This window comes from Sapajus apella, unplaced genomic scaffold (genome assembly GCF_009761245.1).
Source record: "Sapajus apella isolate SASKATOON/1434 unplaced genomic scaffold, GSC_monkey_1.0 scaffold61, whole genome shotgun sequence".
NCBI classification, from domain to species: Eukaryota; Metazoa; Chordata; class Mammalia; order Primates; family Cebidae; genus Sapajus; species Sapajus apella.
Window position 1 is genome coordinate 716,355 of NW_022437001.1, and position 25,958 is coordinate 742,312.

General features: G+C 32.6%; 1 protein-coding gene across 5 annotated transcripts in view; it reads left to right on the top strand.

Annotated features, from left to right (window-relative positions):
- FBXW7 (F-box and WD repeat domain containing 7) overlaps nucleotides 1–25,958 on the top strand; it is a 226,930-nt gene that overhangs the window by 190,435 nt on the left and 10,537 nt on the right. For 4 of the 5 annotated variants that reach the window (XM_032246405.1, XM_032246407.1, XM_032246406.1 and 1 more), the window contains 4 exons: nucleotides 7,712–7,794; nucleotides 10,746–10,887; nucleotides 19,687–19,821; nucleotides 24,901–25,024. In XM_032246405.1, the coding sequence (XP_032102296.1) occupies nucleotides 7,712–7,794; nucleotides 10,746–10,887; nucleotides 19,687–19,821; nucleotides 24,901–25,024 (484 nt within the window). Of the gene's footprint in view, nucleotides 1–1,708; nucleotides 5,319–7,711; nucleotides 7,795–10,745; nucleotides 10,888–19,686; nucleotides 19,822–24,900; nucleotides 25,025–25,958 lie in introns of those variants that run through there. The other variant, XM_032246408.1, reaches the window with a different exon arrangement.

A 25,958-nucleotide genomic window follows, 5' to 3' on the forward strand; every position in this document is an offset into this window, starting at 1 on the left:
GGCTGAGGCGGGTGGACCACCTGAGACCAGGAGTTCAAGACTAGCCTGGCCAACAAGATAAAACCCCATCTCTACTAAAAATAGAAAAATTAGCAGGGCATGGTGGCACATGATGATAAGCCCAACTACTCAGGAGGCTGAGTCATGAGAATTGCTTGAACCTAGGAGGTAGAGGTTGCAGTGAGCCGAGACTGTGCCACTGCACTCCAGCCTGGGCAACAGAGTGAGACACTGTCTCAAAAAAAAAGGATTACTTCTGTAATTATACTTACCTTAAAATTTATTTAAAAGCAATCATCTATAGTATTTTTATTTGCAGCTTGATTTACTAAGATTAGGATTATATTTATTATTATAAACATCTCCTTCCCCCCCAAAAATAAGATTATCTATTACAATGTTTAGTGTTTGGGATTGTTTTCTAAGGCACTAGCGTCACAGTATTTGTTTACTTAGATGTTAGTTTTGCACTAAAACTGGCTCATCTTGTTTTATTTTACATGTTCTCAAAAATTTTTTAGAACTAATTTCAGTGTATATTACACTATGCTCTTGTGTTAATTGACTATATTTCCAATGGAGAAAGAACAAAATCTTAATTACTGTGTATAATATTCTGTGTCTGACACAAAGTAGGTGCTAAGCAAATGCTTACTGAATGAGTAAGTGTGGAAAATTGCTTATTGGTCAATACTGCTACCTGTTTGTGTTAGTGAAAATGTAGATGCTGGGCATATATACTATTTCAATTGTTATCTGTAATAGAACAGGTTTATTCATTTGCCAGTTTCAATAAACAAGTCTTTTAATAAGCACTCACATCTAAGAAAGTTAATGATAGTGAGTTAGTGAAATTTCAAAAAGTATTTCAGTCTCAACATGCCTGGCATTCCTTTCATTGATGCTGAAATTTTGAACTGTCTGTAATCTAAATTCTGTGCTGAGGGCAAGACAGCTAACTGTGGTAGTTTCCTACTCATTTCCAGAGTAAAGAGTGTTGTCATGATAAAAATAAAATCACTGACATAGGAATATGAACACACTCTCCTACTACTATAAAATGGAAGTATATTTTTAAATGTTAGCAAAGTAATGAAAATAACCAATAGTATTCATAATATTATCTACTAATTATAAACTTTTTAGTTGAGTTAAACTTTTTAGTACTGAGTGTAATATATGTTTATGCTTTAGAAAAATAATGCTGTGGATGCTACTCTTTCCTTGTATGACCAGTTATTCAAAAATATTCATTATTGTCATTTTCTGGATGTCCTAGGAATAAAGTTGAGTAAGATGTGAATCTTTAGGGAGTAGACAGGGGAGAAAGATGTATAAAAATAATGACAATGGGCCGGGCGCGGTGGTTCACGCCTGTGATCCCAGCACTTTGGGAGGCCGAGACGGGTGGATCACTAGGTCAAGAGATCGAGACCATCCTGGCCAACATAGTGAAACCCCGTCTCTATTAAAAATACAAAAAAAAAAAAAAAAAATTAGCTGGGCGTGGTGGCACATGCCTGTAGTACTAGGGAGGCTGAGGCAAGTGAATTGCTTGAACGCGGGAGGCGGAGGTTACAGTGAGCTGAGACTGCGCCACTGCACTCCAGCCTGGCGCCTGTCAACAGAGCGAGACTCTGTCTCAAAATAATAATAATAATAATAATGACAATTAACTATAATAACTGCAGTAACGGAAGAATTATATATAAGATAGAAATAATGAACTCTTGAGAGTGAAGAGGTAAAGTACTCTGTTAACTACTTCATCCTTTATGTTGACATTATGTATAAAGAGAAGTATTTCTCTGAAGATACATTATTCATTTAAGACCATTTGTTTATATTTTTCTCACTGTATATAAATTATTTTTTACCACAACTTGCTCTTCTAAAAACTTAGTCATCCCAATTATTTGTTCAGAGAGAGCCATTTCTCTAGTAGGAGCTCACAAGTTAATGATTCTATGGGCATTATTCCCCAGAGGCAAAGACATCATCATATTTTTGTGTTGTTTTTTTTTTTCCTCGTTACTGCTAACTTCTACACTAGCACACTAGTTGCACTTCAACACCTAGCACAGTGGAGTTGTGATGAGATGAACATTGGGTCTCAGTTAGTGGATGAATTTTATTCCAGGACCTTATTATTGATCGTTCCCTTTACTAATGGATTTTCAATAATACTTCTAGGTTGTCAGTCAAGAAAAAATTAATTTTGTGTGGAATGGGAGAAGTGATTGCCTAGCTGACATTACATGAAAATTTACTTTATTGTAATGAAAATATCTTTAATATAGTGAAATAGTAATTCTAAAAATGTAGATGACAAACATAAGCATTTTCTTAGCTGTTTGGTTGGCCTTTCCAGTGAACTTAAACTACTTTATATTTTAGTATAAGGTATAAAATACTTTAAAAAAATAAACTTATTTAACAGAGATAATAGACTGATTTAAGGTTTAAAATGTTTCTGTCACAGGGATGAGATAGATAAATGCAGATACAAACCCACAAAGATTTTTAAATATTATATTACTAAAAACTTAAATCTGAATAAAGTTTCAAACTATATTTTAGCCAAGAGTGCTATAAATAGAAATGTGAGAATGATATTATTTGCTTTGTTCATATATAGATGAGGACAGTAATATAATAGATCATAGTTTTCATTGATAGTACATCAGAGAATGTTGAAAATCATTTTTATCCTGTTAATTTGAAATTCAATTAGAGGCTTGGTTGACTAGCTTTGCTTGACAAATTCTTCACAGTTCAAATTAACATCATAAGATATTAGGGAGAATTGTTTAAATACTTGGGAAGAGAAGGTCTTCATTAATACTTATAAACATAGGCATTTCTCACTTAAACAAATTAGCAAAAATCATTCCCAAGTAAGAACCATGGTAGATGGAGGATATGTAGTAGTAGAAAGACTTCTCAGTGTAGACTTTTTTTGTATATCATTTTGCTGTTTGAACCATGCAAACCTGGTAATAAAATATGAATCTACAGGGTAATACACACATAAACGGTATTTGTGGGGAACAGATTTTCCTGTAACTTCACAGCCCTAAGTAGGAGCCATGTAACCGTGGGAGCAGTCCTTTGAATATACAAAGTGAAGAGGTATTTTCTTTAGGTTTTGAGACACTATTCCCTACTTCATTTAAGTTTATCTCTTCTTAACTGAGTAGACTTAATTCGAAAAGGTTAGTTCAACTAGAAATAGGACATGATTTCGGTTGAAGCCAAAATATATACTATTATAGCACTAGTATTCCACTTGTCTTATGAAAAACTAGTTACCACTGACAAATTCTAGATGAAGTTTCAGGTGTTCTCATAGCCCAAAACATGGAGGAAAATCAACTTTTTTCCCCTTTGCCTAAATCTTGAGCCCTCAGAACTTCTAACAAAAGGGTTTATGGATCCATTCCTAACAAGTCAGATTTTTTTTGGCTTCCCTTCAAAGTGAGATTATTTAGATAGCTAACTTCTGATGGGTACATACACATATTGTGCCTGAGAATAAGAATTAATTTAAGAGCCAGGTAGGAGATTTAAAGTAGACAGTAGAATATAATTTCCAGGAAAAGACTCAACATGTACATCTTCATAAAATTTTATATTATTTTCATTTATGTTTTAAAGTAAAAGATGTTCCATTGACATAATGTCTTAGTTATAAAGGTAAACAATTGTATTTTTAAAATTGTGATACTACTTTATGCAGTATTTAGAATCATTTTACTAAAGAAAGTCATTTACCACCACAGCAGAGAGTATTAAAATGTTAGTAAGTCCAAATGGTTGTTTTGTTTTGTTCTTCTGGAGAAACATACTTCTAATAACTATAGACACAATTTACTTGTAATAAAGAACACTAATGGGGAGGGTAGGAGGTAATTAACTAGGCCCTTAATAATGGGCTTTTCTAGTTCAAGGAATCTTATAATTGCCCCTGAAGCTAGTTGTGAAGGAAGTTGCAAGATGAAATATCTAGATTTGTGTAGTAGTCATTACAGGAAAAATGTTGCCTTCTGGCAAACTTTGGCACCTTTATTATGTAAAATGCCTTTTTAACGATAAGCAATATAGATTGTCAAAATTATTTTGGAGATGGAAGTCCAGTGCCTCCTGTTTACTCCAGATTAAATTAGGAAATAAGGGCAAGCCTCTCCAGTGAGCACAGTGTTTGCTCTCTTTGGGAGAAAACAGCCTTTTGGCCAAACTTTACACACTTAGGTAGTACTAGTTTGTTAACCTTAAAAAGATATTCTCATGATTAATAAGGGATGATGAAGTGTGTGGCAGTTTTCCTGAAAATTACTATGTTTTAAACGATTGAAATGGAAAAGCATGGGGAATGTTTTTATTAAATCAATACCAAAATATGCAGATTGAAATGTAACTTAGATTACATAATTTCTGCAAATGTTATCAGCTCCAAACCAGCTTCCTTTATTGTCAGTGAACCCCAAATAATATTAATTTCTCTTTTTGGGATTGCCTGTTTTGTACCATGCAAGCTACTTGAAAAATCTGATCAGTCTGTGCCAGGACTACTGTAGGAAGACAGTTAGTGAAAATAGCATGCTTTGCTTCTGTTGAGGGGGACTGTATGAAAATATATCCTATTTTCAAAATGTTTCTGAAAAGACTTATTTGTGGAAATGTTCCTTGCTATTTAAAACTCTTCAAAAATGCAGGTTTTACAAAATACAAAAATAACCTCCTGAAAGTTTGAAAGGGGAGAGGGGGCTGTTGTGTGGGGGCGGTCTCATTTGCTGCCCACATCCTCCCTCTGTTCAGTGCGTTGTGTGCTTACGGGTTCCCTGGAGCGGATCACCATATAATTGATGTGCAGTCTGCATTGCTGAATCCTGGACTGCACCATTCTGTGTTCAAGGGAAGATGTAATCTGATCCCTCTGCTGCTGAGGGAGGAATCTGTTCAGTCAAGGCTTTGACAGGGCATAGTCTCCTCCAATAATCTTCTCCGTTCTCTCTCATTATTCCCTCGAGTTCTCCTCAGTCAAGCTGCATGTATGTATGTGTGTCCCAAGAAGCGGTTTGATACTGAGCTGCATTTGCCTTTACTGTGGAGTTTTGTTGCCGGTTCTGCTTCCTAATCTTCCTTTTCTGACGTGCCTGAGCATGTCCACATTAGAATCTGTGACATACCTACCTGAAAAAGGTTTATATTGTCAGAGACTGCCAAGCAGCCGGACACACGGGGGCACAGAATCACTGAAGGGGAAAAATACAGAAAATATGGGTTTCTACGGCACATTAAAAATGATTTTTTACAAAGTAAGTAATCTGTTTTCTTCCTATGCTGTGTGATTGTGTGTGTATGCCTGCCTGAGAAGGAAAATCTGTATCATCAGAGATGGCTGCAGTATCCTCTAATTTTGGTGGGTAGCTTGATGTCTGGTATTCTGTTTTATATCATGAATGTAAGCAAATAATGGAAAGACTGTGAGCTGGAAAAAGCTTTAGATTTAAGATAAAATGTATATTTTAATCTGAGAATTTTTCACGAAAAATATATTAAGACTTTAGAAATGTGGTTCCATTAAATGCTGACCTGGAAATACTCTATCCTTAGTTGGCTTTTAGTGAACCTTTTGCCTTCAGTTTTTCTATACCTTATATATAGTTTTTCTTTTTTCATTCGTTGACTCTTTTAAAGTATAGAATCATGAGACTATTTGGGATTTATATTTAAAGAGATCATGTTTACTTTCTGTACCCCTCAAAAATTGCAGAATTAATTTTTGGTCCTGAAGTCAGTATTTTCAGTAAACAGTACAGTATTTAAAAGACTTCTGTAGTCATACAGAAGGTGCTTTACTTTATAAAATATTATTAAAATCTTTTCTCAGTGGTTTCCCTGATACACATTTTGGACTGTTTATTCATTGAAGGATTTCGAAGATGGAAATAAAGTTTGCTTTTAGTGGCAAATGGTATTTGCACCAGTGTTTTTTACAAGATATCCTGGGAAGTTCTGAAAGCCAGTATTACAAACTTAATTAGAATAAACATCAAAGTTTCTCCTAATGATAAAGATAAGAATTTGTGGAAGTTGTAAAAAACTAGATTTTAAGATAGTCTGTACTGACTGACCTTCGTAATGGATTCATTTGCATGTATGTGTATATACGTGTATCTGTAAATTATATACATGGAAACACGTGGTTACCTATATACTTCAGCTTTTATATTTATGTTTGCTTTTTAATAAAATTATTTGGAGAAAGAAAATAATGGTTTCTGAGAGGAATCACTTTAAAGCAATGTAATGAGTACAGAAACTTCTGAAGGGAAGAAATCAGCCAGACCAATTCCATTTCTTTCCAGTAGGTATGTCGTAAACTAAGGTATAAATTGTAGATGAGCTTGTTGTACCCTCACCTCTAGCCCCTAATATCATAAGATCATTCCAGTATTTTAGAAAACTCTTCATGATGACAAAAACATAGTCTTTATTATTCAGTGTGGCTCCAAAAGATTTTTAGTCTCTTTGGTATTTATATTGTATCATGCTATGTTATGATGTTCCTGTGTAAGGCAAGAGATAGGAAAATAAGACTACTGCAAAGCAAGGATTTTTACCTTCTTATACACATGACGATAGCTCTCCATCACTCTGGAGTATTTTTCCTCCTATAACTTGGAGTAATACAGTGATTAATTAGTGGACATAAATCTTAAAAAGGGGTTGCTGAAATGAAAAAAGTTGAATCTTACCAGATTTTATTTTCCAGTTTTAAAATATACATATAGCCATATAAAAATATTTCAATATTGATGTTGACAAAATACAATTCTGAATATATTTATAGTATAGCATGGCATTACAAACACCTTAAAATTTAGATTTTGGATACACCTTATAGAGAGGCATAACTCATTCTTTTAAAATCTTTCTGTTGTTTCAACTTAGAATATTTTATCCTGAGTATCTGTCAATAGAGCTATATTCTGTATATATATCAACTGATGACTTTTCCCCTCAGCTTTATTATACTATCTCCAGATTTCTCTTACCATTTTTAAAACTGTTCTTATGGCCCATATTAATTGCTCTTTGCCTTACCACTATTCAACATTATTTATACTGCCCTTTACCTTTTTATAATTGTATGCATGTTTAAAATTGAGTTTGTTACTTTCATACTTATTTCTGATTTTGAATTTTGTTTATCTTTATTAAAACATTTTTACAGAAAAATGAAGATTTGTGAGAAAGGCATGTTAAATATGATTCTATTCTGTGTGGATTAACATGAGATTTTTCCCTATATTGGTTATTAAATTGGAAAACATGAAAGACATATTACCTCAAGGAGAGAGAGAGTGAGAGTGTGTGTGTGTGTGTGTGTGTGTGTGTGTGTGTGTGTGTGTGTGTATATATATATATATATATATATATATATATATGAGGAATATCAGTTTTCAAATCATCACACACCGTTCTTCTGGATAAAATATTAGGAGGAAAAATTCACCTTTCCAGTCCGTTCAGAGTAAAACAAAGTAGAACAAATAGAAGAAACTATTAAACATTTATTTTATATATTTAATTACCATTGTAGACATATGAAAATTAAAGAATTTTAAAATATTAACCATGCTAACTCAAGGTTTGATAGTTAGATAATTTTTTAAAAATGTATCTTATTTGTTTTACCTTATAGATGAAAAGAAAGTTGGACCATGGTTCTGAGGTCCGCTCTTTTTCTTTGGGAAAGAAACCATGCAAAGTCTCAGAATATACAAGGTAATATTAAATGTAATGATTGATTATCTCATGATTCTCACTTTTTAAGAGTGGATTCTGAAAGTGTTTTAGTTTATTCTTATAGAATAATGGTGTTAGTAGTATGGTTGACTGTTTAACACATTTTGAGATTACTGAAATTGAGAACTATATCATTTTAAATAAGAGGACTACCACTATAGTTTGTTTTGTTACTAATACATTTGAAGTATGACACAAACAGAATTTCTCTTGTGAACAAAAATTTAAAATTACAAAATTTAAGGAATTTTAAAAAGAAAACCATAAAATATGAATATGAGCATCTGTATTTTGTTCCTATAGCAACAACTGTTACAGGGTAGACATTTGTGTGTGGAAATTTGAAGATACATTTATTAGCAGTGAAATAAAACTCACAATTACTAACTAAATCTTATTTCATGAAATTAATATGTTAGAAATTTTCTCTTACTTGGTAGGTCTTAAGTTTTTAACACATGCATTTCTATACCAGTAGAATGGTTTCTATAACAACTAAATATAATTGTAATCTTTTTCTACTTCAGTCCATCATTTTTGGATTTTATATCAGTGTAAAATTTTTCCCACTCTCACACTAATTAGGCTAACTTAAGCATAATGTCTGTTGCCCAGCCAATTAAAAATGGCTTTGAATGTCACTTGGAATGTCGTATTTTATAATTTAAATGACAGAAATATCTTAGAGCTTTTTTTGGTCTTTAAAAAAGAATTTTTTGTATAATTGCCAGTTTTTAAAATAAGTGATTGAAAGTTAACAGTAGAAACTATAAGAACTTCATGGTTATGACATTTCTTCCTTTCTCTCAAAATATTTTGATTTAGTTATTTTTTATTCTATAAGATGCAATAAAACTAACATTGCTCAGATGTAATTTTTATTGAACATTATTACAGATTGTATCTCTTACAGGGAAATTGCTTTTTATTTCAGTTGTAGAAAATATTTCTTTCAAATGTTCTTTTATGAAATTTGAAAATCATAATAATTAGAATAGTCTTACATTCGAAAGTGAAGAGATTATACAGAAGAGAAAAATAAAGCTATCTCTTAGTTATTCAGGAGCTTCTTTTCTGTGTGATTTTTCTTCTGTTAACTGTCCCCCTTCCCGTTACTCTTTGCCTTTTGACAGTTTTACTGTGTTTTGGCACTTCCACCAGAGGGTGTGGAGGGATAGAAAGACAAGTGAAACTATTCACTTCATTGTGCTTTTCCCTTCTAGTCATGATAAAGTATATCTTGGATGAGAAATTTGCATTTAATGTTCAACTAACTGTTAATGCTATTTTTAAAATGTATCAGTCTTTTATTAATATGGCTGATATTAGGACAAAGGTATTACATTGTTCAGTTGTTTTTAAGGCAACTTAAAATAAATGAGTGCTGAATTTTTATTACAGAACGCATTTTATTTATCTTTAGTTGCTCACTTTTTATATTGACAAAGCAACTGAAAAGGCACATGTTTTACTTTTAGCCTGTTAATGTATAATTTTATTAAAGCAAAATTAGACCAAACAGCATATTTATTTCCATATTTTTTTGTAGACTCTTAGGAAGGTATGTATTTGATGTTTTGTGATATTTTTGCAACATTTGCTAATAAGATAAAACTGTGATTTATTTTTTCCAACAGTTTTTTTTCTTAGAAAATTTGTTATTAACACATCCTATTTTATTTTGGAGAAAAAGAAAATAGAACTTACCTTTGAATTTGAAAGAAGAAAAGGTAGATTTAATTGTTGAATGTTAGAGATTTTCTTAGATTTCTACTATTACAGGATTTAAAGGGGGTAGATGAGAAGACTTTTCTGTAAAATCTGGTGATAGAGTCAAATTTTTTAACAAAATAATGCTGCGTAGAAAAAAAAAGCTGGAGGAGTTATTTTACTAGTAATTTATCAGTTTGATTCTTAACTATTATGATGCAATGAATTGAGTGAGGATTTCTTTTTAAATATAATTTCGTTAAACCAGATCTTCCTGCTGCTTTTTTTCCCAATGTCTTTAAAATGGATATTCAGTATTTACCTTGAGTTTAATTACATGCAGAAATTAGAAAGGAAAGTTTAATACATTCGTAATATAGTTATATATCTATATTATTTCTGCTATTAATTAGTCATTTTTAGAATAGTTAGACAATGTTAGAGAGATCATCTAGTTGGTCCCCATTTTACTAGTGGCAGAATTGAATTTCAAGTTATTTGAGGCAGTTAAATCTCAAAATTTAAATTATTGTATAAAAATATTTAGATAATCTTATTTTTGCATATAATAGGTCCTTAATACTTAAATGTATTTCTAATTAAGACTGAGTCCTGGCAAATATTTAGACCAAGCTTTATATATAGCAATAAAAAATTAGAAATATTACAGACAATTTTGAAGGCAGCTGGGGCAAACTTAAAGAATTAATATGACTCTTGAAATTCAAAACATTTGAACATACTATTTCTATGTCTGAGTTTTTTAAAGCATTAATAAAGTATCACAACCCTTTTTATAAAGAGAATTTAAACTTTTTTTTACTTAATGTCACTGAAGACCAGTCATAGGAGAAGTGGGACTTGGATGTTCTAAGGAAATATTTTAACATTATTTGTATATATTAACATCTTGCAGTTTTTTCATGGAGATTCTGTTATTTGGTTGCAATTAGCATTTCCGGGATAATAACAGGCGTTATGTAGGAGGGAGGAAACTTACTGTAAAAACAGCAAAGTAGGTTTTATGTACCTGTGATCTCTGGGAGAAAGGTAAGTAATTGAATTGATGTTTGAAATATGCCAGATCATTATTCTTTGTACTAGAATCTATTATTAATAAGTATTTATCTTTGCTTTCACTCTTGTTTTTTCTCTCTCTCTCTTTGTCTTTCTCTGTTTCTCTCTCTCGCTTTCTTTCTCTCTTTCTTTCTTTTCTGTAGTACCACTGGGCTTGTACCATGTTCAGCAACACCAACAACTTTTGGGGACCTCAGAGCAGCCAATGGCCAAGGGCAGCAACGACGCCGAATTACATCTGTCCAGCCGCCTACAGGCCTCCAGGAATGGCTGAAAATGTTTCAGGTGACATATCGAAACATAGTACTTGAAATGCTTCACTTACTTGCTAGAAAAAGCAAGGGATTATTTAGCTGTAAAAAAAGAAGCACTTTTACATACTATACTGTGGATGAACCTTGAAATCATTCTGCCAAGTGAAAGAAGCCAGACACAAAAGCCTACATGTTGATTCTCTTTATATAAAATATCCAGAATAGGCAAATCCATAGGGACAGAAAGTAGATTAATGGTTGGAGGAGGAGAGGACTAACTGCAAATAGGTACAGGTTTTCCTTTTGGGGTGATAGAAGTGTTCTGGAATTGGTTAATGGTGATGGTTGCACAGCAATATGAATATAATGGGAAGCACTAAAGTGTACACTTTAAAATGGTGAATATTGTGTATATTTCCATTTTAAAATGCTATTAAAAACAAGGGAACTCATTTGAATTTTTGAGTGTCATAATTGAGAAAGTCCAATACTTATTTGTGTAACTGTGCACTGACATTTTTAAAAAATTACTTTTAAAATAATAAGACTTTTCTTCCTCTTCTCCTTTATGTTTGAGTTTCTGGGTTGTCTCGTTTTCTAAACTGCACTGTTTGTAAGTTAGGCATTTAAGAGTAATTTAAGAACCATACTAGCTATAATTAATAAAGCTTGTTTTCTTCGGTGCCATGCTCATATATGGCTTACTGTGCTTGAATTCTGATTACTGTATTTTAATAGTATTTATATTATTTGAACATTTACAGGGAAGAGTGGTTACAACCAAACCTTGAGTATTATGAATTTTCTAACCTAAGATAGTAATATTACATTGACTTATCTCTTTTTCCAGTAAGATAGTACATATAATTCAAGAGTTAAGCAAAACAGTTGGCAAGAATTAAGCACTCACTCAATTATTTGTTGCAAATAATAAATAATATAAATTATTTAAAGCAAAGATATCTGATATTAGCCTCCATACTTATGGAAAATGAGTATACTACCCTACCGCTGGCTGCATGAATGGTTAGGTATTTAATGAATGCATAAGGGAATAAAGATGATACTTTATTTGACGTTTAGTGTTTCAGATTTTTAAGGTGTTCACTTTATAAATCCTAATATTTTAAATTCCTAGATGAATGTGAGATAAATGTGCCTATTTTTTCTTCTGTAGATAGAAAACTAACTTGGAACAGTATTACTTTTAAGTAGATTTTAAAAATGGTTTTCTACATTTCAGGTGATTTCCAAAAAAATAGGAAAACCTTTTTTTGGTCGGTAACTGAAAGATTTGAGCCTTGCTCTCAACAGGGATTAGTTTTTCCACTGAAGGAGACAAAAGCGTCTCAAGACATTTTTCGTTTTTATAACTGAAGGGATGGGGGTGGGCAGGACGCTGCTGGCATCTAGTGAGTAGAAGTACTGTAAAGGTCAATCTCCATGCCAAAGAATTATACAGCCCAAAATGTCAGTGGTACTAAAGAATCTCTAGGTTAGAGGAGTGAAAGTTATATTTTATTGTTATTAAAATGTTATGAGCCACTGCAGTTACAAAGAATTTTTTTTTTAAGTTTTCATAAACATTTGTTGGTTAAACTTACCTTTTCCCCAAGGATTATTCCTACCCCTCCACCTGAGTTATTTTGCCTCTGGTTCATGATGGCTTTTAAAAATGTAAAATGTTGATTAATGTTTATGTTTTCTTATGCAGGCCCTCAGAATTCTAAATTTTTAATTTTGTCCCATCTTTAAAAAAAAAAATTATCCATCAATAAGAGGTGAAAATAAAACTTGAACACTTATATAGCCTTAAAAAATACTTCAAAGATTTTTATCATCTCTGATTAAGCCAAAGAGATGGGAATATGGGTATGTGTTGCCATGCTGACACATGCGTATAGTGTGAACAACACAGTACTCAAGAGTAGCGTAGAGCTGATTTCATATCATTTTTATAAGAAAATACCAACATGATTGAAAATTACAGTTAGCTATAGTTTTATCATCATAGATATCCTCCAAAATGCTTATTTTATATGAAAAGGCTTATTTCTTATCAGAAGGTAGTTCAGAATAAGATTTAATTTTTTCTGTGGTAGGGCTCATTTTTTCCAGTGTTTTGGAATACCTGAATATTCTTTGCTTGCTATCTAGGGTATTTCTCAATTTTAAGGGGACTCTCTAATATTGAGCTATAGGAAGAGGCATTTTGGCTTTATTTAGTCAGGATATTTTAGAGAGTCCATTGTACAACGTTTGCTTGTTTAGCTAGCTCATGCTTTTTAAATAAAATGTCCAAATGTTACTACATACTGCATTTCATCAAATCTGAGACACCATAGATTTTCTTTAGATGGATTCCAATTTCAGAGATGTTAATGTTACCAAAAAAAAAAAAAAGCTTTATTCAATAAGCTAAATAATGTTAGACTAGCTTAACTGTAGGTACAGTGAAGAAAACTTGTTCTTAGTTAACAGGAATAGCATGTGGAATTACCCTGCAGGTATAGTACTGTAAGTTTTTTTTTTTTTTTTTTTTTTTTTCCAGATAAATATTCTTTAGCAAAGAAATCTGTAGCAACAAAAGGTCAACTAGACAGGCAGATCAGGACCATCATCTTTTGAGTACCATATCTGTCTCTGACACACCCAAGGCCTCATCGTTGTACATTGCCCTGTATTTTCAGGGCTGGTACCAGAGTAACTAGAAATGATTCACTTGCCTAAAGGCTTACAGTGCTTTAATGTCTAACTTGTAGAGAGATATAATTTCATAATAAAGTGGGGAAATCATGAGTTGACCTATGTGAGATAGTTGAGGGATAATTAAACTGGCATGATTTCTACAAATATGCTGTGGGGACATTTCATGATGACTTTTCTGTTGCATAATAAACAGTATGGGAGAGCTTATTCCCTTACTGTTCTGCTCCAGCTCCATCTATTTTGACAAAGCACTTTGTACTCTGTTTATAAATTGAGTATGAACAAATGATATTACATTTTGCATAAAAGAAGACTGAAACAGAATGCCACTGGAAAATAGAAGTGCAAATTAAAGACAGAAACCAGAAAATAGAAATTTTGCATCATTTAAATTTTCAGTAGCCATTGATCCACTTTGTTTGGCAGTCAGATTGATGCTTCAGATTGTTTATTTAGGGAAGCAGGTGGGTCATTTTTTTGGTTTGTTTATATCATTTGGGTGCTAATAAATGGTTTCCCACTTGAAATTTTCAGTAGGTAAAGACATTAATTACATAAACATTATTTTATACAGAAATTTATATTCAGAAGCATCTTGAGATTAGCACAAATGACTTAGAAGGATAAGCTCTTAGTTCAAAATTTAACATTGCCTCTTAAAAACAATTTCATTAATATTATATAACCATTCTTGCCTTTATTTTCACTCTATAAAACACTTAACATTAAAAAGCTGTCAAAGGGGAGAAAACATGGACATGTGCTTAAAATACTTGGAAATATATTGGATACTCAATAAATGCTAATTTCTTTTCTTGATTAGGAAATAATCTTAGTGGACCTCAGAAATTTTCTGAGATCCAAAAAGGGACTGTTAACACTAGCTTCACAATATTGCTATGAGAATCAAAGATACAGTGATATGGAAGAACTTTAACCATATACAGAACTTCTACCTAATTAAATAAATAATTACATTATTTTAATTAAAGCATATTTGAATTAAGCTATTTGTGTACTTTGAAAATATCTGTTGCATTCAAAATATTTTAAAATGGTAAGTAAAAAATTCATGTGTTTTGATATTAAAAATCGAAAAACTTCTCCATTGAAAGATTTAATTAGGTTTCATAGGAACACTTAGAAATTGTACGTGTTCTCAAACCTACTTTTATTTACACTTATTCACTAGTCAACAAAAGATTAAAACCCACAGGATATTGCCAAAAATTGAATCTATTATTACTTTGAAATTGTATTTGGGACACAGTGATTAGGAAACCTTGTTTTGTGTGAAGGACTTGAAGAAAGCCATGTATTTAGCTAGAGAAGACTAAGGGAAAATGTTATGTCTGTTTTTAATATTTTAAAGACTTTTGTGTAAAAGTAGAAAAAAGACACATTCTTGGTTTCTTCAGAAAGTAGAACCTGAATCACGTTCTTTGAGTCAGATTTTGGCATTAAGTTAAACCTAACAATTAAAACTGGCCCACAGTAGAATGGGAGATAATGAGTTACATGAATCCTGGAACTGTTCAAGCAGACTGGATAACTATGTGCTAGAGGTGCCGGAGAAGTGACTTCTTTACAACATGAAATTCAGGTGCAGTTCTATCCAAGGTTATAAAACAGTGTGTCTGATTGGGACACTAAAGATCATTGAGACCAGTGGTTCCCAAATGCTGCTTTGTGAATCATCTATGTCAACACTGGATGAGTTGCATGTTTACCGAGGCGGGTGGATCACGATGTCAAGAGATCGAGACCATCTTGGTCAACATGGTGAAACCCCGTCTCTACTAAAAATACAAAAAATCAGGTGGGCATGGTGGCGCATGCCTGTAATCCCAGCTACTCAGGAGGCTGAGGCAGGAGAATTGCCTGAACTCAGGACGGAGGTTGCGGTGAGCCGAGATTGTGCCATTGCACTCCAGCCTGGGTAACAAGAGTGAAACTCCGTCTCAAAAAAAAAATAAATAAATAAAAATAAAAATAAAATAAAAATAAAAATAAAATGCCTTCAGCCACTGAATCAGACTTTCTGCTGGTGGGTTTTAGAGCTCAGTAATTATTGCTTTCCTTGATCCACTGGCCTGGACTAAGCCTCTCACTGTGTAGGTGGGTTCTCTGAGACTCAGACTCGTTAAGAGACTTCCATGTGGTTCTACAGTGAGTTTCTTGGTGAAACCAAGGCTCTTGATTGCAGTTTAGTGTTCCTTCTATTCTTCTCTACTAAACCTCTGTGCTTTCATTTACCTGAAATAAAACACCACTTCCATGGGGAATTTTCAGATTTGCATTTGCAATTTTGTCCGTAAATTAAAATTTGCTTCTGAACTTGGAATACTTTTCCTGTCCCCTTCAATATGTTCCAACATGACTACCATGAAAGGCCAAAGGAAGTACTTTCTTTTTCTCTTTTGGGGGACAACCACTTTTCAAATAGCAGTAAAACAATAATTATAAGAATTATTCAATACTTTGCTTTTGCAGATAAAGAAACTAAGGCCTGAAGAGGTCAAATTGTAAGCTAATTATAGTGACAATATCTCCTGAAATTATATCCTAACCCCCAATTCAGTTCTCTCTCAACTATTCTTCGTAAATGGTTGTTGTAGGTTGTTATTTTATATGTGTGTGTGTGTGTGTGTGTGTGTGTGTGTGTGTGTGTTCATTAGCTGCAAGGTTTTCATGTTAATGTATATGTCCCTTCTGCTAAATTGTATAAGACAAAATTTGAAACCGCTCTTGGAACCAAACTAATCAAGCAAGTCCCAGTGATACCATCAAATATAAAGAATAGAAATACTCTCTACAGTTAGCCTTGAGATGATAGCATTTAGAGATAGTATTTCTTGATTCTTTTGGGATTCATTTATTTATCCGATAAATATTTACTAAGCACCTTTTATGTGCTAGGCCCTACTTGGGTCTGGTATGCAATAGTGAATAAAACAGACAAAAACCTCTTTTTCATGAAGCCTACATTCTAGTCACAAGGGGATGAGATGGATGGGTTTGGAACTGGTTGCAATTTTAGAAAGGTTGCTCAGGGAAGGAAGTAAGGAAGCAAGGCATGTGGGTATCTAGGGAAACAATGTTCCAAGGAATAGCAAGGAAAGATGTTGTAAAGCTGAGTGTGCCTGGAGTGTTTACAGCACAGAAAGAGTGTGTATGGCAGAGCAGAGTAAATAAGAGGAAAAGTAATGGGAAATTAGTATAGGCCAGCATAAGGACTAATTTCTACTTTGAGTGAAGTGGAAAGCCATTAGAAGGCTTTAAGAAGGTTGAAGATTTTCTAGCAGTAGCATGAGTGCAGTGTGGAGAATAGAATGAGGAGTCAAACGTAGAAAGCTGGAAGACCACTTAGGGAGGTGGAAAAATAATCTAGTTGAGACATACTGGTAGCTCTGTCCAGTGTAGTAATAGATTGTGGATATATTTTAAAGTTTAAGGCTATGAGTTCATTTGAATCAAAACCATCTGATGGTGAAAGAGAGATAGGAGACAGGAATGACCAAAGACTTCTTGGCCTGAGTAACTAGTAAAATAAAGTTGATTTTACTGAAATGAGCAAGACAATAGAAGTACAGATTTGGAGAGAAAGATCATGGACATGTTAAGTTTCAATTACATTTCTAAGAACAGATGTTGAAAAAGCAACAACATGTACAGGTCTGGAGTTCAGGGAAGAATTCCAGGCTGGACAGAGGAAAGCTGTTTTTATGGTTCAGATCGTTATTTAGAATCACCAAAAAGATGTGATTGTAAACAACAGGACTGTTGAATATGTGTGATCAGGGGAAACAGTCTGATTTTCTTATGCTACTCATCTTTGTCAGTGCTATACTTTTTAATAAAATATCACAAAGTAACATCTGACTGTATGTATAAGTTAAATTGAGATGTTTTAAATTGTATTTGATTCCTATTAAATCAAAGATTCTTTAAAACAAAATAAAAATATATTGTTTAGAGTCTTAGAAATATTTTGTTAAACAGGCATAATTTTTTTCCATGTACTTTTTCTTAAATATGTAGAAATTTCTGACACAGTTTCAAATACTTAGCTAAGATCTGAATTAGTTATTTATCATCTGTCCTGTCTTCTTTAATTCTACACCCTATCCTCCAAAAACCTTGATAAAAGATATTTCATATATTAGCTGCCTTTTTTTTTTTGAGACAAAGTCCCACTCTGTGGAGTACAGTGGCATGATCATAGCTCATTGCGGACTTGACCTCCTGCCACAGCTCCATGAGTAGCTGGGACTACAGGCATACTCCACCATGCCTGGCTAATTTTTAATTTTTTTGTAGAGATGGGGTTCATTATGTTGCCAGGCTCGTCTCGAACTCCTGAGCTCAAGTGTTTCTCCTGCCTCGGCCTCCCAAAACTGCTGGGATTACAGGCGTGAGCCAACGCATCTGGCCTAAAGCTACATTTTAATCAAGTTAACATAGTTATCAGTCACTCAAAATGAGCATGTCCTTATACTAGTGTCCGTGCATCGTCTATAATGTAGATGGAAAGAAATAGCTTATTATCAAAACAAGTTAATGAGTTTGTTCTATGATACCAGTTAGAGAGAGATGAGTAGAGGTTGATCACTGTAAGTTATGTCAAAGAGGTAAATTTTAAACCAGTATTTGAAGTAATGTGAGAGAAACCAAACAAGATTATTGAACTTCAAATTAACTGCTTTTCATTGGTCACATGTGTACATATACATGTTTGTGAATATTTTACATTTCTATGCATAATATATCCTCCCCCTGACCATAAAAGGTACAAGGTAAGGCTCAAGGTAAATGTTCTAGGTGCATGTATCTAGAAGCAAAAGGAAGGGACACAACTGGTTGGAGCCTGTATTTCCTTAACATTAGGTGATAAAATGGAATACATTATGGAAATAAATACTATTGAAATGTTTTCTCGTATTGCCAATTTAATACATACTTTATCATAAGAAAGAAGAGATGAAGTTTATTGTAGATTCCACAGGGGTAAATTCTTTTAAAAGTATTCCAAATATGGCTCCTGATATCCTTAATATATTTGTTTTCAATTATTATATCTTTCACATCTTGGATCAAGTTTTCTTGTTTGGACAAGAAATGGAATGGCAAAATGGAATGGAGATCTTTTTAACTGAAAGCCTCACCTATTCTCTATTCACCCACTTGTAAAGTAGACACAATAATTCTTACAATGATACTTAAATAAGTGGATTTGCAGAAATGAAGGCCTGCTTAAGAATGTTCTTTCATTTAAGTTTTATGAGGTTATTTAAATGTGTAAAATTGTAACATTTGAATTATTCACATGGCATTTTAGTTTTTCCTTTTAAGAACCATAGCTTTTCTGTGCAGGTGTTCTTCACTGAGGGGAAAATAATAAAATTTTAAGATAATCTGATGTCATTTAAAGAAACTCTTATTTCTGAAGCATAATTGTGTGTTTTTGTGTTTTTATAGTGTATCTCTTTCTCTCTTACCCTCTTTTGGCCTTTGTTTATATTCTAACTTTACCACTGTCGGCTACTATTTTCTATTGTTGATTGTTTTTTATCTGAAATTATTTTCCCATAACAAATCAAAGCCTGTTTAATTTGTGGAAGATACTTGTCAAATGTGTAATATAACCAGTTACTAATTTTTCTCTAAATGGTGCTGCTGCTCTTTTTTCAGATGAGTGCCTTAATAAAACCATCTAATTTTATGATGCCCACTAGTAAGAATGTAGAGAAAGGAAAATTGTCAAAATTTTCTATTATTTACTCAGTAACCGAAAATGATGTTTCTCGAATAAAATTTTGGCTTCTCAATTAGTGTCTTGGTGGTAGATAAACATATAACTATTATAATAATTTAATGAAAAAAAATTTCTCTGTCAAACATGACTTTTTTTAAAGCTTTTACAAAATAAAAGTGGTTGGTAAGCAATAAAATTAAATGCCTTCCTCGATATCTTGTGGAAAAAATGTCAGTATAAGGAGCCAGTTTTTATACAATTCTACCTTGTTCATCTGTGGTTGTGTATAGGTTTGAGTTTTCCTTTATAAGCCTATAATTTGGGACATCTGTTAAAATAATAAAAATTTCTCATTCTCTTTGATAGAGCTGGAGTGGACCAGAGAAATTGCTTGCGTTAGATGAACTCATTGATAGTTGTGAACCAACACAAGTAAAACATATGATGCAAGTGATAGAACCCCAGTTTCAGCGAGACTTCATTTCATTGCTCCCTAAAGAGGTAAGGATTATCAATTACATTCTCCATTGGGTGTTATTTGAATATATAACTCAATGGCTACCACCTTTAAACATTGTCATGCTAATTATGGTATTCAGTATTGTCAGTTTGACACTCTTAATTAGTGGTAAAGTGTGCTGTATATTGATAAATTGCCGTGACTTAATAATGTAATTGTCAGATTAAAGTATGCATGTGGACTAAGTAACTCCTTTCCACTACTTGAATAAGTCATATATGAGAGTAACTATTGAGTCTCACTAATTTAATTATTTCTTTATCAAGATTTTTTTGCCAGGTTATTTGAAGCCCAACGTTTAGTTGTCTTGGTATATTAATTACAGTATATTTTTTTTTTAAATTTTGACTTTATTAAAATGGCAATACTTTTTCTCTTATTTTATTGTGTATCTTAAGTCCCTTCAAGACCAATAGTTTTATGATTCTGTTGAATTACAGTTCTCTTGAACTTACATTGTATAATTATTTTAAATACGAATATTATAATTTCACGTGTATATATTTATCTACTAATCATTCTCCTCCCCATCTCCATTACACACATATAGATTTTCCATACTAATTACATGCTAACAGCACTTCTTTGGGAATTATTTGTCTATTTCTTTTTATTTTTATGTAAGCTGAAACTATCATAGACTGATTATATGGGCATTCATAACTATAAATAAGGCATTACTGATATTATAGACTTAGTAATTTTATTTTGTCAGCAAGCAGAAATAATATAACATTAAATAATCAGCATCCCCATGCTAATTATTTATATTTTCATAAGTAATTTTATGAATTTATATTTTCATAAGTAATATGCATATTTATATTTTCATAAGTAATATGTATATGCCACTAGTTATATGTCAGCTAAGAAGACAATATAAAATACTAATATACCATTTCAAATGATCCTGAAACTTCAAATTTGAACAGAAAAGGAGTCATTTTTTAAGACTATCATTCTAAATATCCTAATAATAATAAAGATAGTGCCAGTTAGAATTTCACATTGGATACAAATAAAATAGTTGTATCATATTTAATGCATAGAACTAGACATAACTCTATAACTCCAGAGAAAAGCAAAGTGGAGAAAATCTCTTCTTCCTGAAATGTTTTCTACTGAGTGCTTTTTTAAAATGATGTTGGCCCAGAAGAAAATTTTTATTTTTGCTAGCTCATTCTAAAACTGAATTCTTTGAATAGATTTGGCTTATGAAAGTGACATCAGCTCTCTTTGCTTCCAGAAGGGCATTAATAATGGGAAACACATAAACACATAAAAACACTGAAAGTGATTTTATTCACCTTTGATATATTCTCTATAGTTTCCTTAGTGATATCCTCCTTGTTTTAGAGGTTATCATTTTTGTTAAAATGCAGGCCTTCTCATAGTCTTATTTATTCTCTATTTCTAATAATGGTGAGGTTTTTGGTTTGTTTTGCTTATTTGAATTTCCATAGTAACTTAACACACAAAAATGTGGTTTAAGATTAGAATATGAAAGTATTTTCAAAAATCTAAGAACTAATAACAAATAATCAATAACCAGGGTAAATCCAATAAAGATTCTCTTGGTTTAAGTATGCTTTTAAAGACTGCCTGGGGAAAAAGAAGTGAAATTAGTTAGGTAGGAGACTACGGGAGAGCCTTGATATAGCATATCATCAATGTTTCCCTCTTGTTTTCAAGTACCAGGAAAAGAAGTTTCCTATTTTGAAAAATGTTTTAATGTCCATGTGGATAAATAACAGTATAGGTCAAAGTTTTTAGAAAATTAACATTATACTTTTGGAAACAAAGTATTATTATTTAAAACATTATTACCTTCTTGTCAGGAAATGGACTTATTTTTCTTATAATTCCTTTGGACAGATCTCAAAACTCTTTAGAAACATTTACTTATTAATCTCAAAAAGCTTGACAAAAATCTCACTGGTTTCGTATGGGAGGCTTGTGATGAATAGCAATGTCTTTGTAAATGAATACCAAGAAAATCATAATCATATAGTAGATGATGTAGAATAAAACCTGAAATTCTTAATATAGGATTATTATTTTTTTCCTTGACTAGTTTAATCTGAAATATAGCAAGTCTGGGAAAATTTTGGCTACCTTTTAAATACAATGTGGTTGTCTTTTATATAGGTTATAGAGAAAAATAAAAAATAGCAATTCTTACAGAGTTGGACAAGGAAAAGGTAATTATCTGAAACAGGTTTCAGTTCGAGAGCTTTTCTCTGGCAGAAGTGGTCTTTAGGAAGAAATACTAATCTGGGTTTTACATGTAAAACAAATGAATAGGAAACTGCATTAGCTGGACCAGATGACTTGGCTGCAAGAAGCCCATGACTCCCTACCAAAGTGGTTGGAGAAACAGAGTCTCTGTTTCCCAGGCTGGGTGCAGTGGCATGATCACAGCTCACTGCAGCCTCAAACAGTTCTCTTGAGTAGCTAGGACTATAGGCATGTGCCACCACACTTGGCTAATTTTCTGGGAGGTTGGGGTGGCAGGGTGATGCCCCTTTTATGAGAGTAGTAATCCCATTCATGAGGGCTCCAGTCTCATGACCTGATTATTTTCCAGACATCTTGCTTGCTAATGACATCACATTGGGGGTTAGGATTTCAACATGAATTTGAGGTAATATAGACATTCAGTCCATTTCAGAACCCTACATGACACAACCTTGCTTCCTTTGAGGGAACTGGTATACTTCCTCATAATATATAGTAAGAATCATGCAACTAATTGCTATTCTCTTTTTGGCTTGGCAGTTTAATTCAAAACCTTGTAAGACATAATCTTGTTGAAAGCATATTTGTGCTCTACTTCTTCTCTAGTTTAAACCTTCTTTCTGATTTTTTAATTCATATTTTCATTTTGCCTTGTGTATTTTCTGTATTGCTTTGATGTTTTGATGGAACTGGCTAGATTATGACATATAATAAGTTGAAGTTCTTGGTTGAGTTGGGATCTTCACTGCTTTAAAGGAAAGTATGCCAGTAACCTATAAAGTTAGCACTTCAACTTTCTTTAGTGCCTTAGTATTTATTTATATTTCTCCTTAATGTACTGGACTAGATGGTTTCTTAATCACTGTTAATGCTGGAAATTTTACCTGTTGATTTGGGGATATACTTTGGAAATCTAAGCTGTTCTGGAATTGTTGTTTCCTAGCTGTTAAAATCCATTGACTATTTCTGTAAATTATCTGATTTCTAGTTAAGTCAGATAACTAAAGCAAAGAAAAGAATAGACTTTTTCTGTTTTTAGATGAGTATCTTGGTCATTAATTAGCACCTTTTTTGCACAAATATTTTTGTGCCTGGTAATTTCTATGTTAAATTACAATTCTGCATAGATTAGTAATGGTAACATCACATTACTGCTATACTGATACAAAGTGAACTTGCCTAGGCTTTGATTGATTGGTAATTCCCAAATTAAGTGGCTTTTGGAGTATCCATTAAGTATAATCTTGATATTATATTATGTGTGAGTATTGTTGAATGTAGTTACACCTTTTTATTTTAAATGACCCAACTTCTGTACGTAATACTGGTCTTCTCTGATATACCAAAAGTAGTTATTTCACAAAAAAAGTTTTTTCACTATCATTCATCAGTAGTAGTATTAAACTGAATACTGGCTGGTTGGAGTATTTTGTATATTGAATATACTCAGTAAATATGTAATTAATGATGAGTTGTTGTTCTTGTTGTTTTTGAGACCGAGTCTTGCTCTGTCACCCAGGCTACAGTATACTGGTATGAGCTTGCCTCATTGCAACCTCCACCTGCTGGGTTCAAGTGATTCTTACACCTCAGCCTCCCAAGTAGCTTGGATTATAAGCATGCACCACTACACCTGGCTAATTTCTGTATTTTTAGTAAAGATGGAGTTTCACCATGTTAGCCAGGCTGGTCTCAAACTCCTTGCCTCAAGTGATCCTCCCACCTCAGCCCCCCAAAGTTGCTGGTATTAACAGCAGTGAGCCACTGTACCCACCCGATGATGAATTCCTTATATATACAAAGTCATTGGGAAAGCATATAATTTATATTATATAATTTCTATTTAGCATCAAAAAATAATTAAAATTGTGCTTTTACTCCCTATATGATCCTTGACCCTTTAACGGATAATTTTAGTTCTTGTCATTCAGTTCATATGAAAACTGAACTTAATTGCTCTATTTAAATTATTTTCCCAAAAATAATAATTTAAAATTTTATGTGATAAGTGAGGCTACTTGAATACTTGTAGTCAGAGGCTATAATTCCCCTTCTCTTTTTTTCCTCTTTATTTTTCCTTTATCTTTGTTTATTTATAAACTGACATACTGAAAAAAAATGATGGTTTATAAGTATGGAATTTTAAAATTGGCAGTATACCTAAGAGTTAGCTCAAATATACAACTCTATGTGGCCCATCAAGAAGATCCTTATAAGTAATGTAAAGTAATTAGAACTCAATTACTTTTATATGTCTATGCAATAGTTTAATAATTGTCCCCCTTTGTCATTTACACTCACGGATGTAAGTATTTCAAAGTTCGTTATGATAAACACTTTGATGTGAAGACTGTTAATTATGATATATATCTATCAGAAATGATCTCAAGTCATACCACACAGAATATATAAAAACCTCATTTCTTATCTGTCAGGCAAGTATTTAGGTCCTGTCTTCAGTTAAATTACATTGTAGTGGGAGAGAGAACAAAGTTAAACAACTAATAACATTTTTTAAAAAAAGCATTATTGAGTTGAGTCTCACAGAGCAAAGGCATGAGCAGAGACAGAGAGGTTTAATAAGTAGTCCTTGAAGAGGTAAAGAGTTAGTAGAATGAAGTTCATAAAAACCAATAAGGTATGTATATGTTTTTTATCTGGTATATATTTGTTAGGACTGAAGTTACTGTCTTTCATAATTTTAGAAATCAGAGAATTATATTTATCAAGTATTTCATCCTGTGGAGAATAATTAACTTATTATATAATCCATATATTTATTTAAATGTGGGTATTACACTATGCATTTTTCTTTTTCATAGTTGGCACTTTATGTGCTTTCATTCCTGGAACCCAAAGACCTGCTGCAAGCGGCTCAGACGTGTCGCTACTGGAGAATTTTGGCTGAAGACAACCTTCTCTGGAGAGAAAAATGCAAAGAAGAGGGTAAGGTTCAAAACTGCATAGAGACTATGTTTATACTTTGAAAAGTCAGAGTGATTCTGAAAAAAAGTAGAAAAAATAAAAAAAAGAATATTCACCTACTTATAGTAAAATCCACACGTTATTCTACACATTCAAATGAGCCAAATCTTGCAGCTGACCTGTTTAACAAACAATATAACTAATAGCAAATGTATCTAATTTGCTTCCTGTCACTAGTAGAATTAATAAACAATGAAAGTCAAGTTGAGGATGATTTAAAGGAAACCCCCAAATTAATTACCAATTAAATATTCAAATATTTAGTATTAGTTCATTCCTTACATATTTATTGAACACCTCCTATGAGCTAGACATTTCTTAAAGGTGGGGGATATAGCAGTGAACTGAAGTTCTCTTTCTGTCATGGAGCTTATGTTCTTGAAACCTGTTTTTTTCCTTAGTAGAGGAGTAGTTATCTTCTGTATTGGGAGGATTTTTTTTTTCCTCCCAGCAGGCATCCAGAAAAATAGTATTTTTGAAAAAATACAAAACTATTATATGCCTCAGAAGCAAAATTTTTGAGAAAGAATCATAGATCATGATGCAGGTACTCTATAGGTGATCCTTCCTTTCATGGTGGTTATAGTCAAGTGGGGAGCATTGATGGTTAGTCCAGTTAATAAAGGTTAAAGATCCAGGGGTTTCTCATCCTCATCCTGCTTTTGCCCTCTGTGGGGCTTAGGTTAATCAGTGAAATCTTCCTTCTTAAGTATCTGTATACATAAAGTGGGATTAATCTCTGCCTTCCCTTCTCCCATACCAAATCATTTTTAAAAATATTTTTAAAATTGTGATAATGTGTATGTATTATATCAATTTAACCATTTTAAAATGTACAGTTCAGTGGTATTAAGTACATTCACATTGTTTTGTAACTATCACTACCATCTATCTT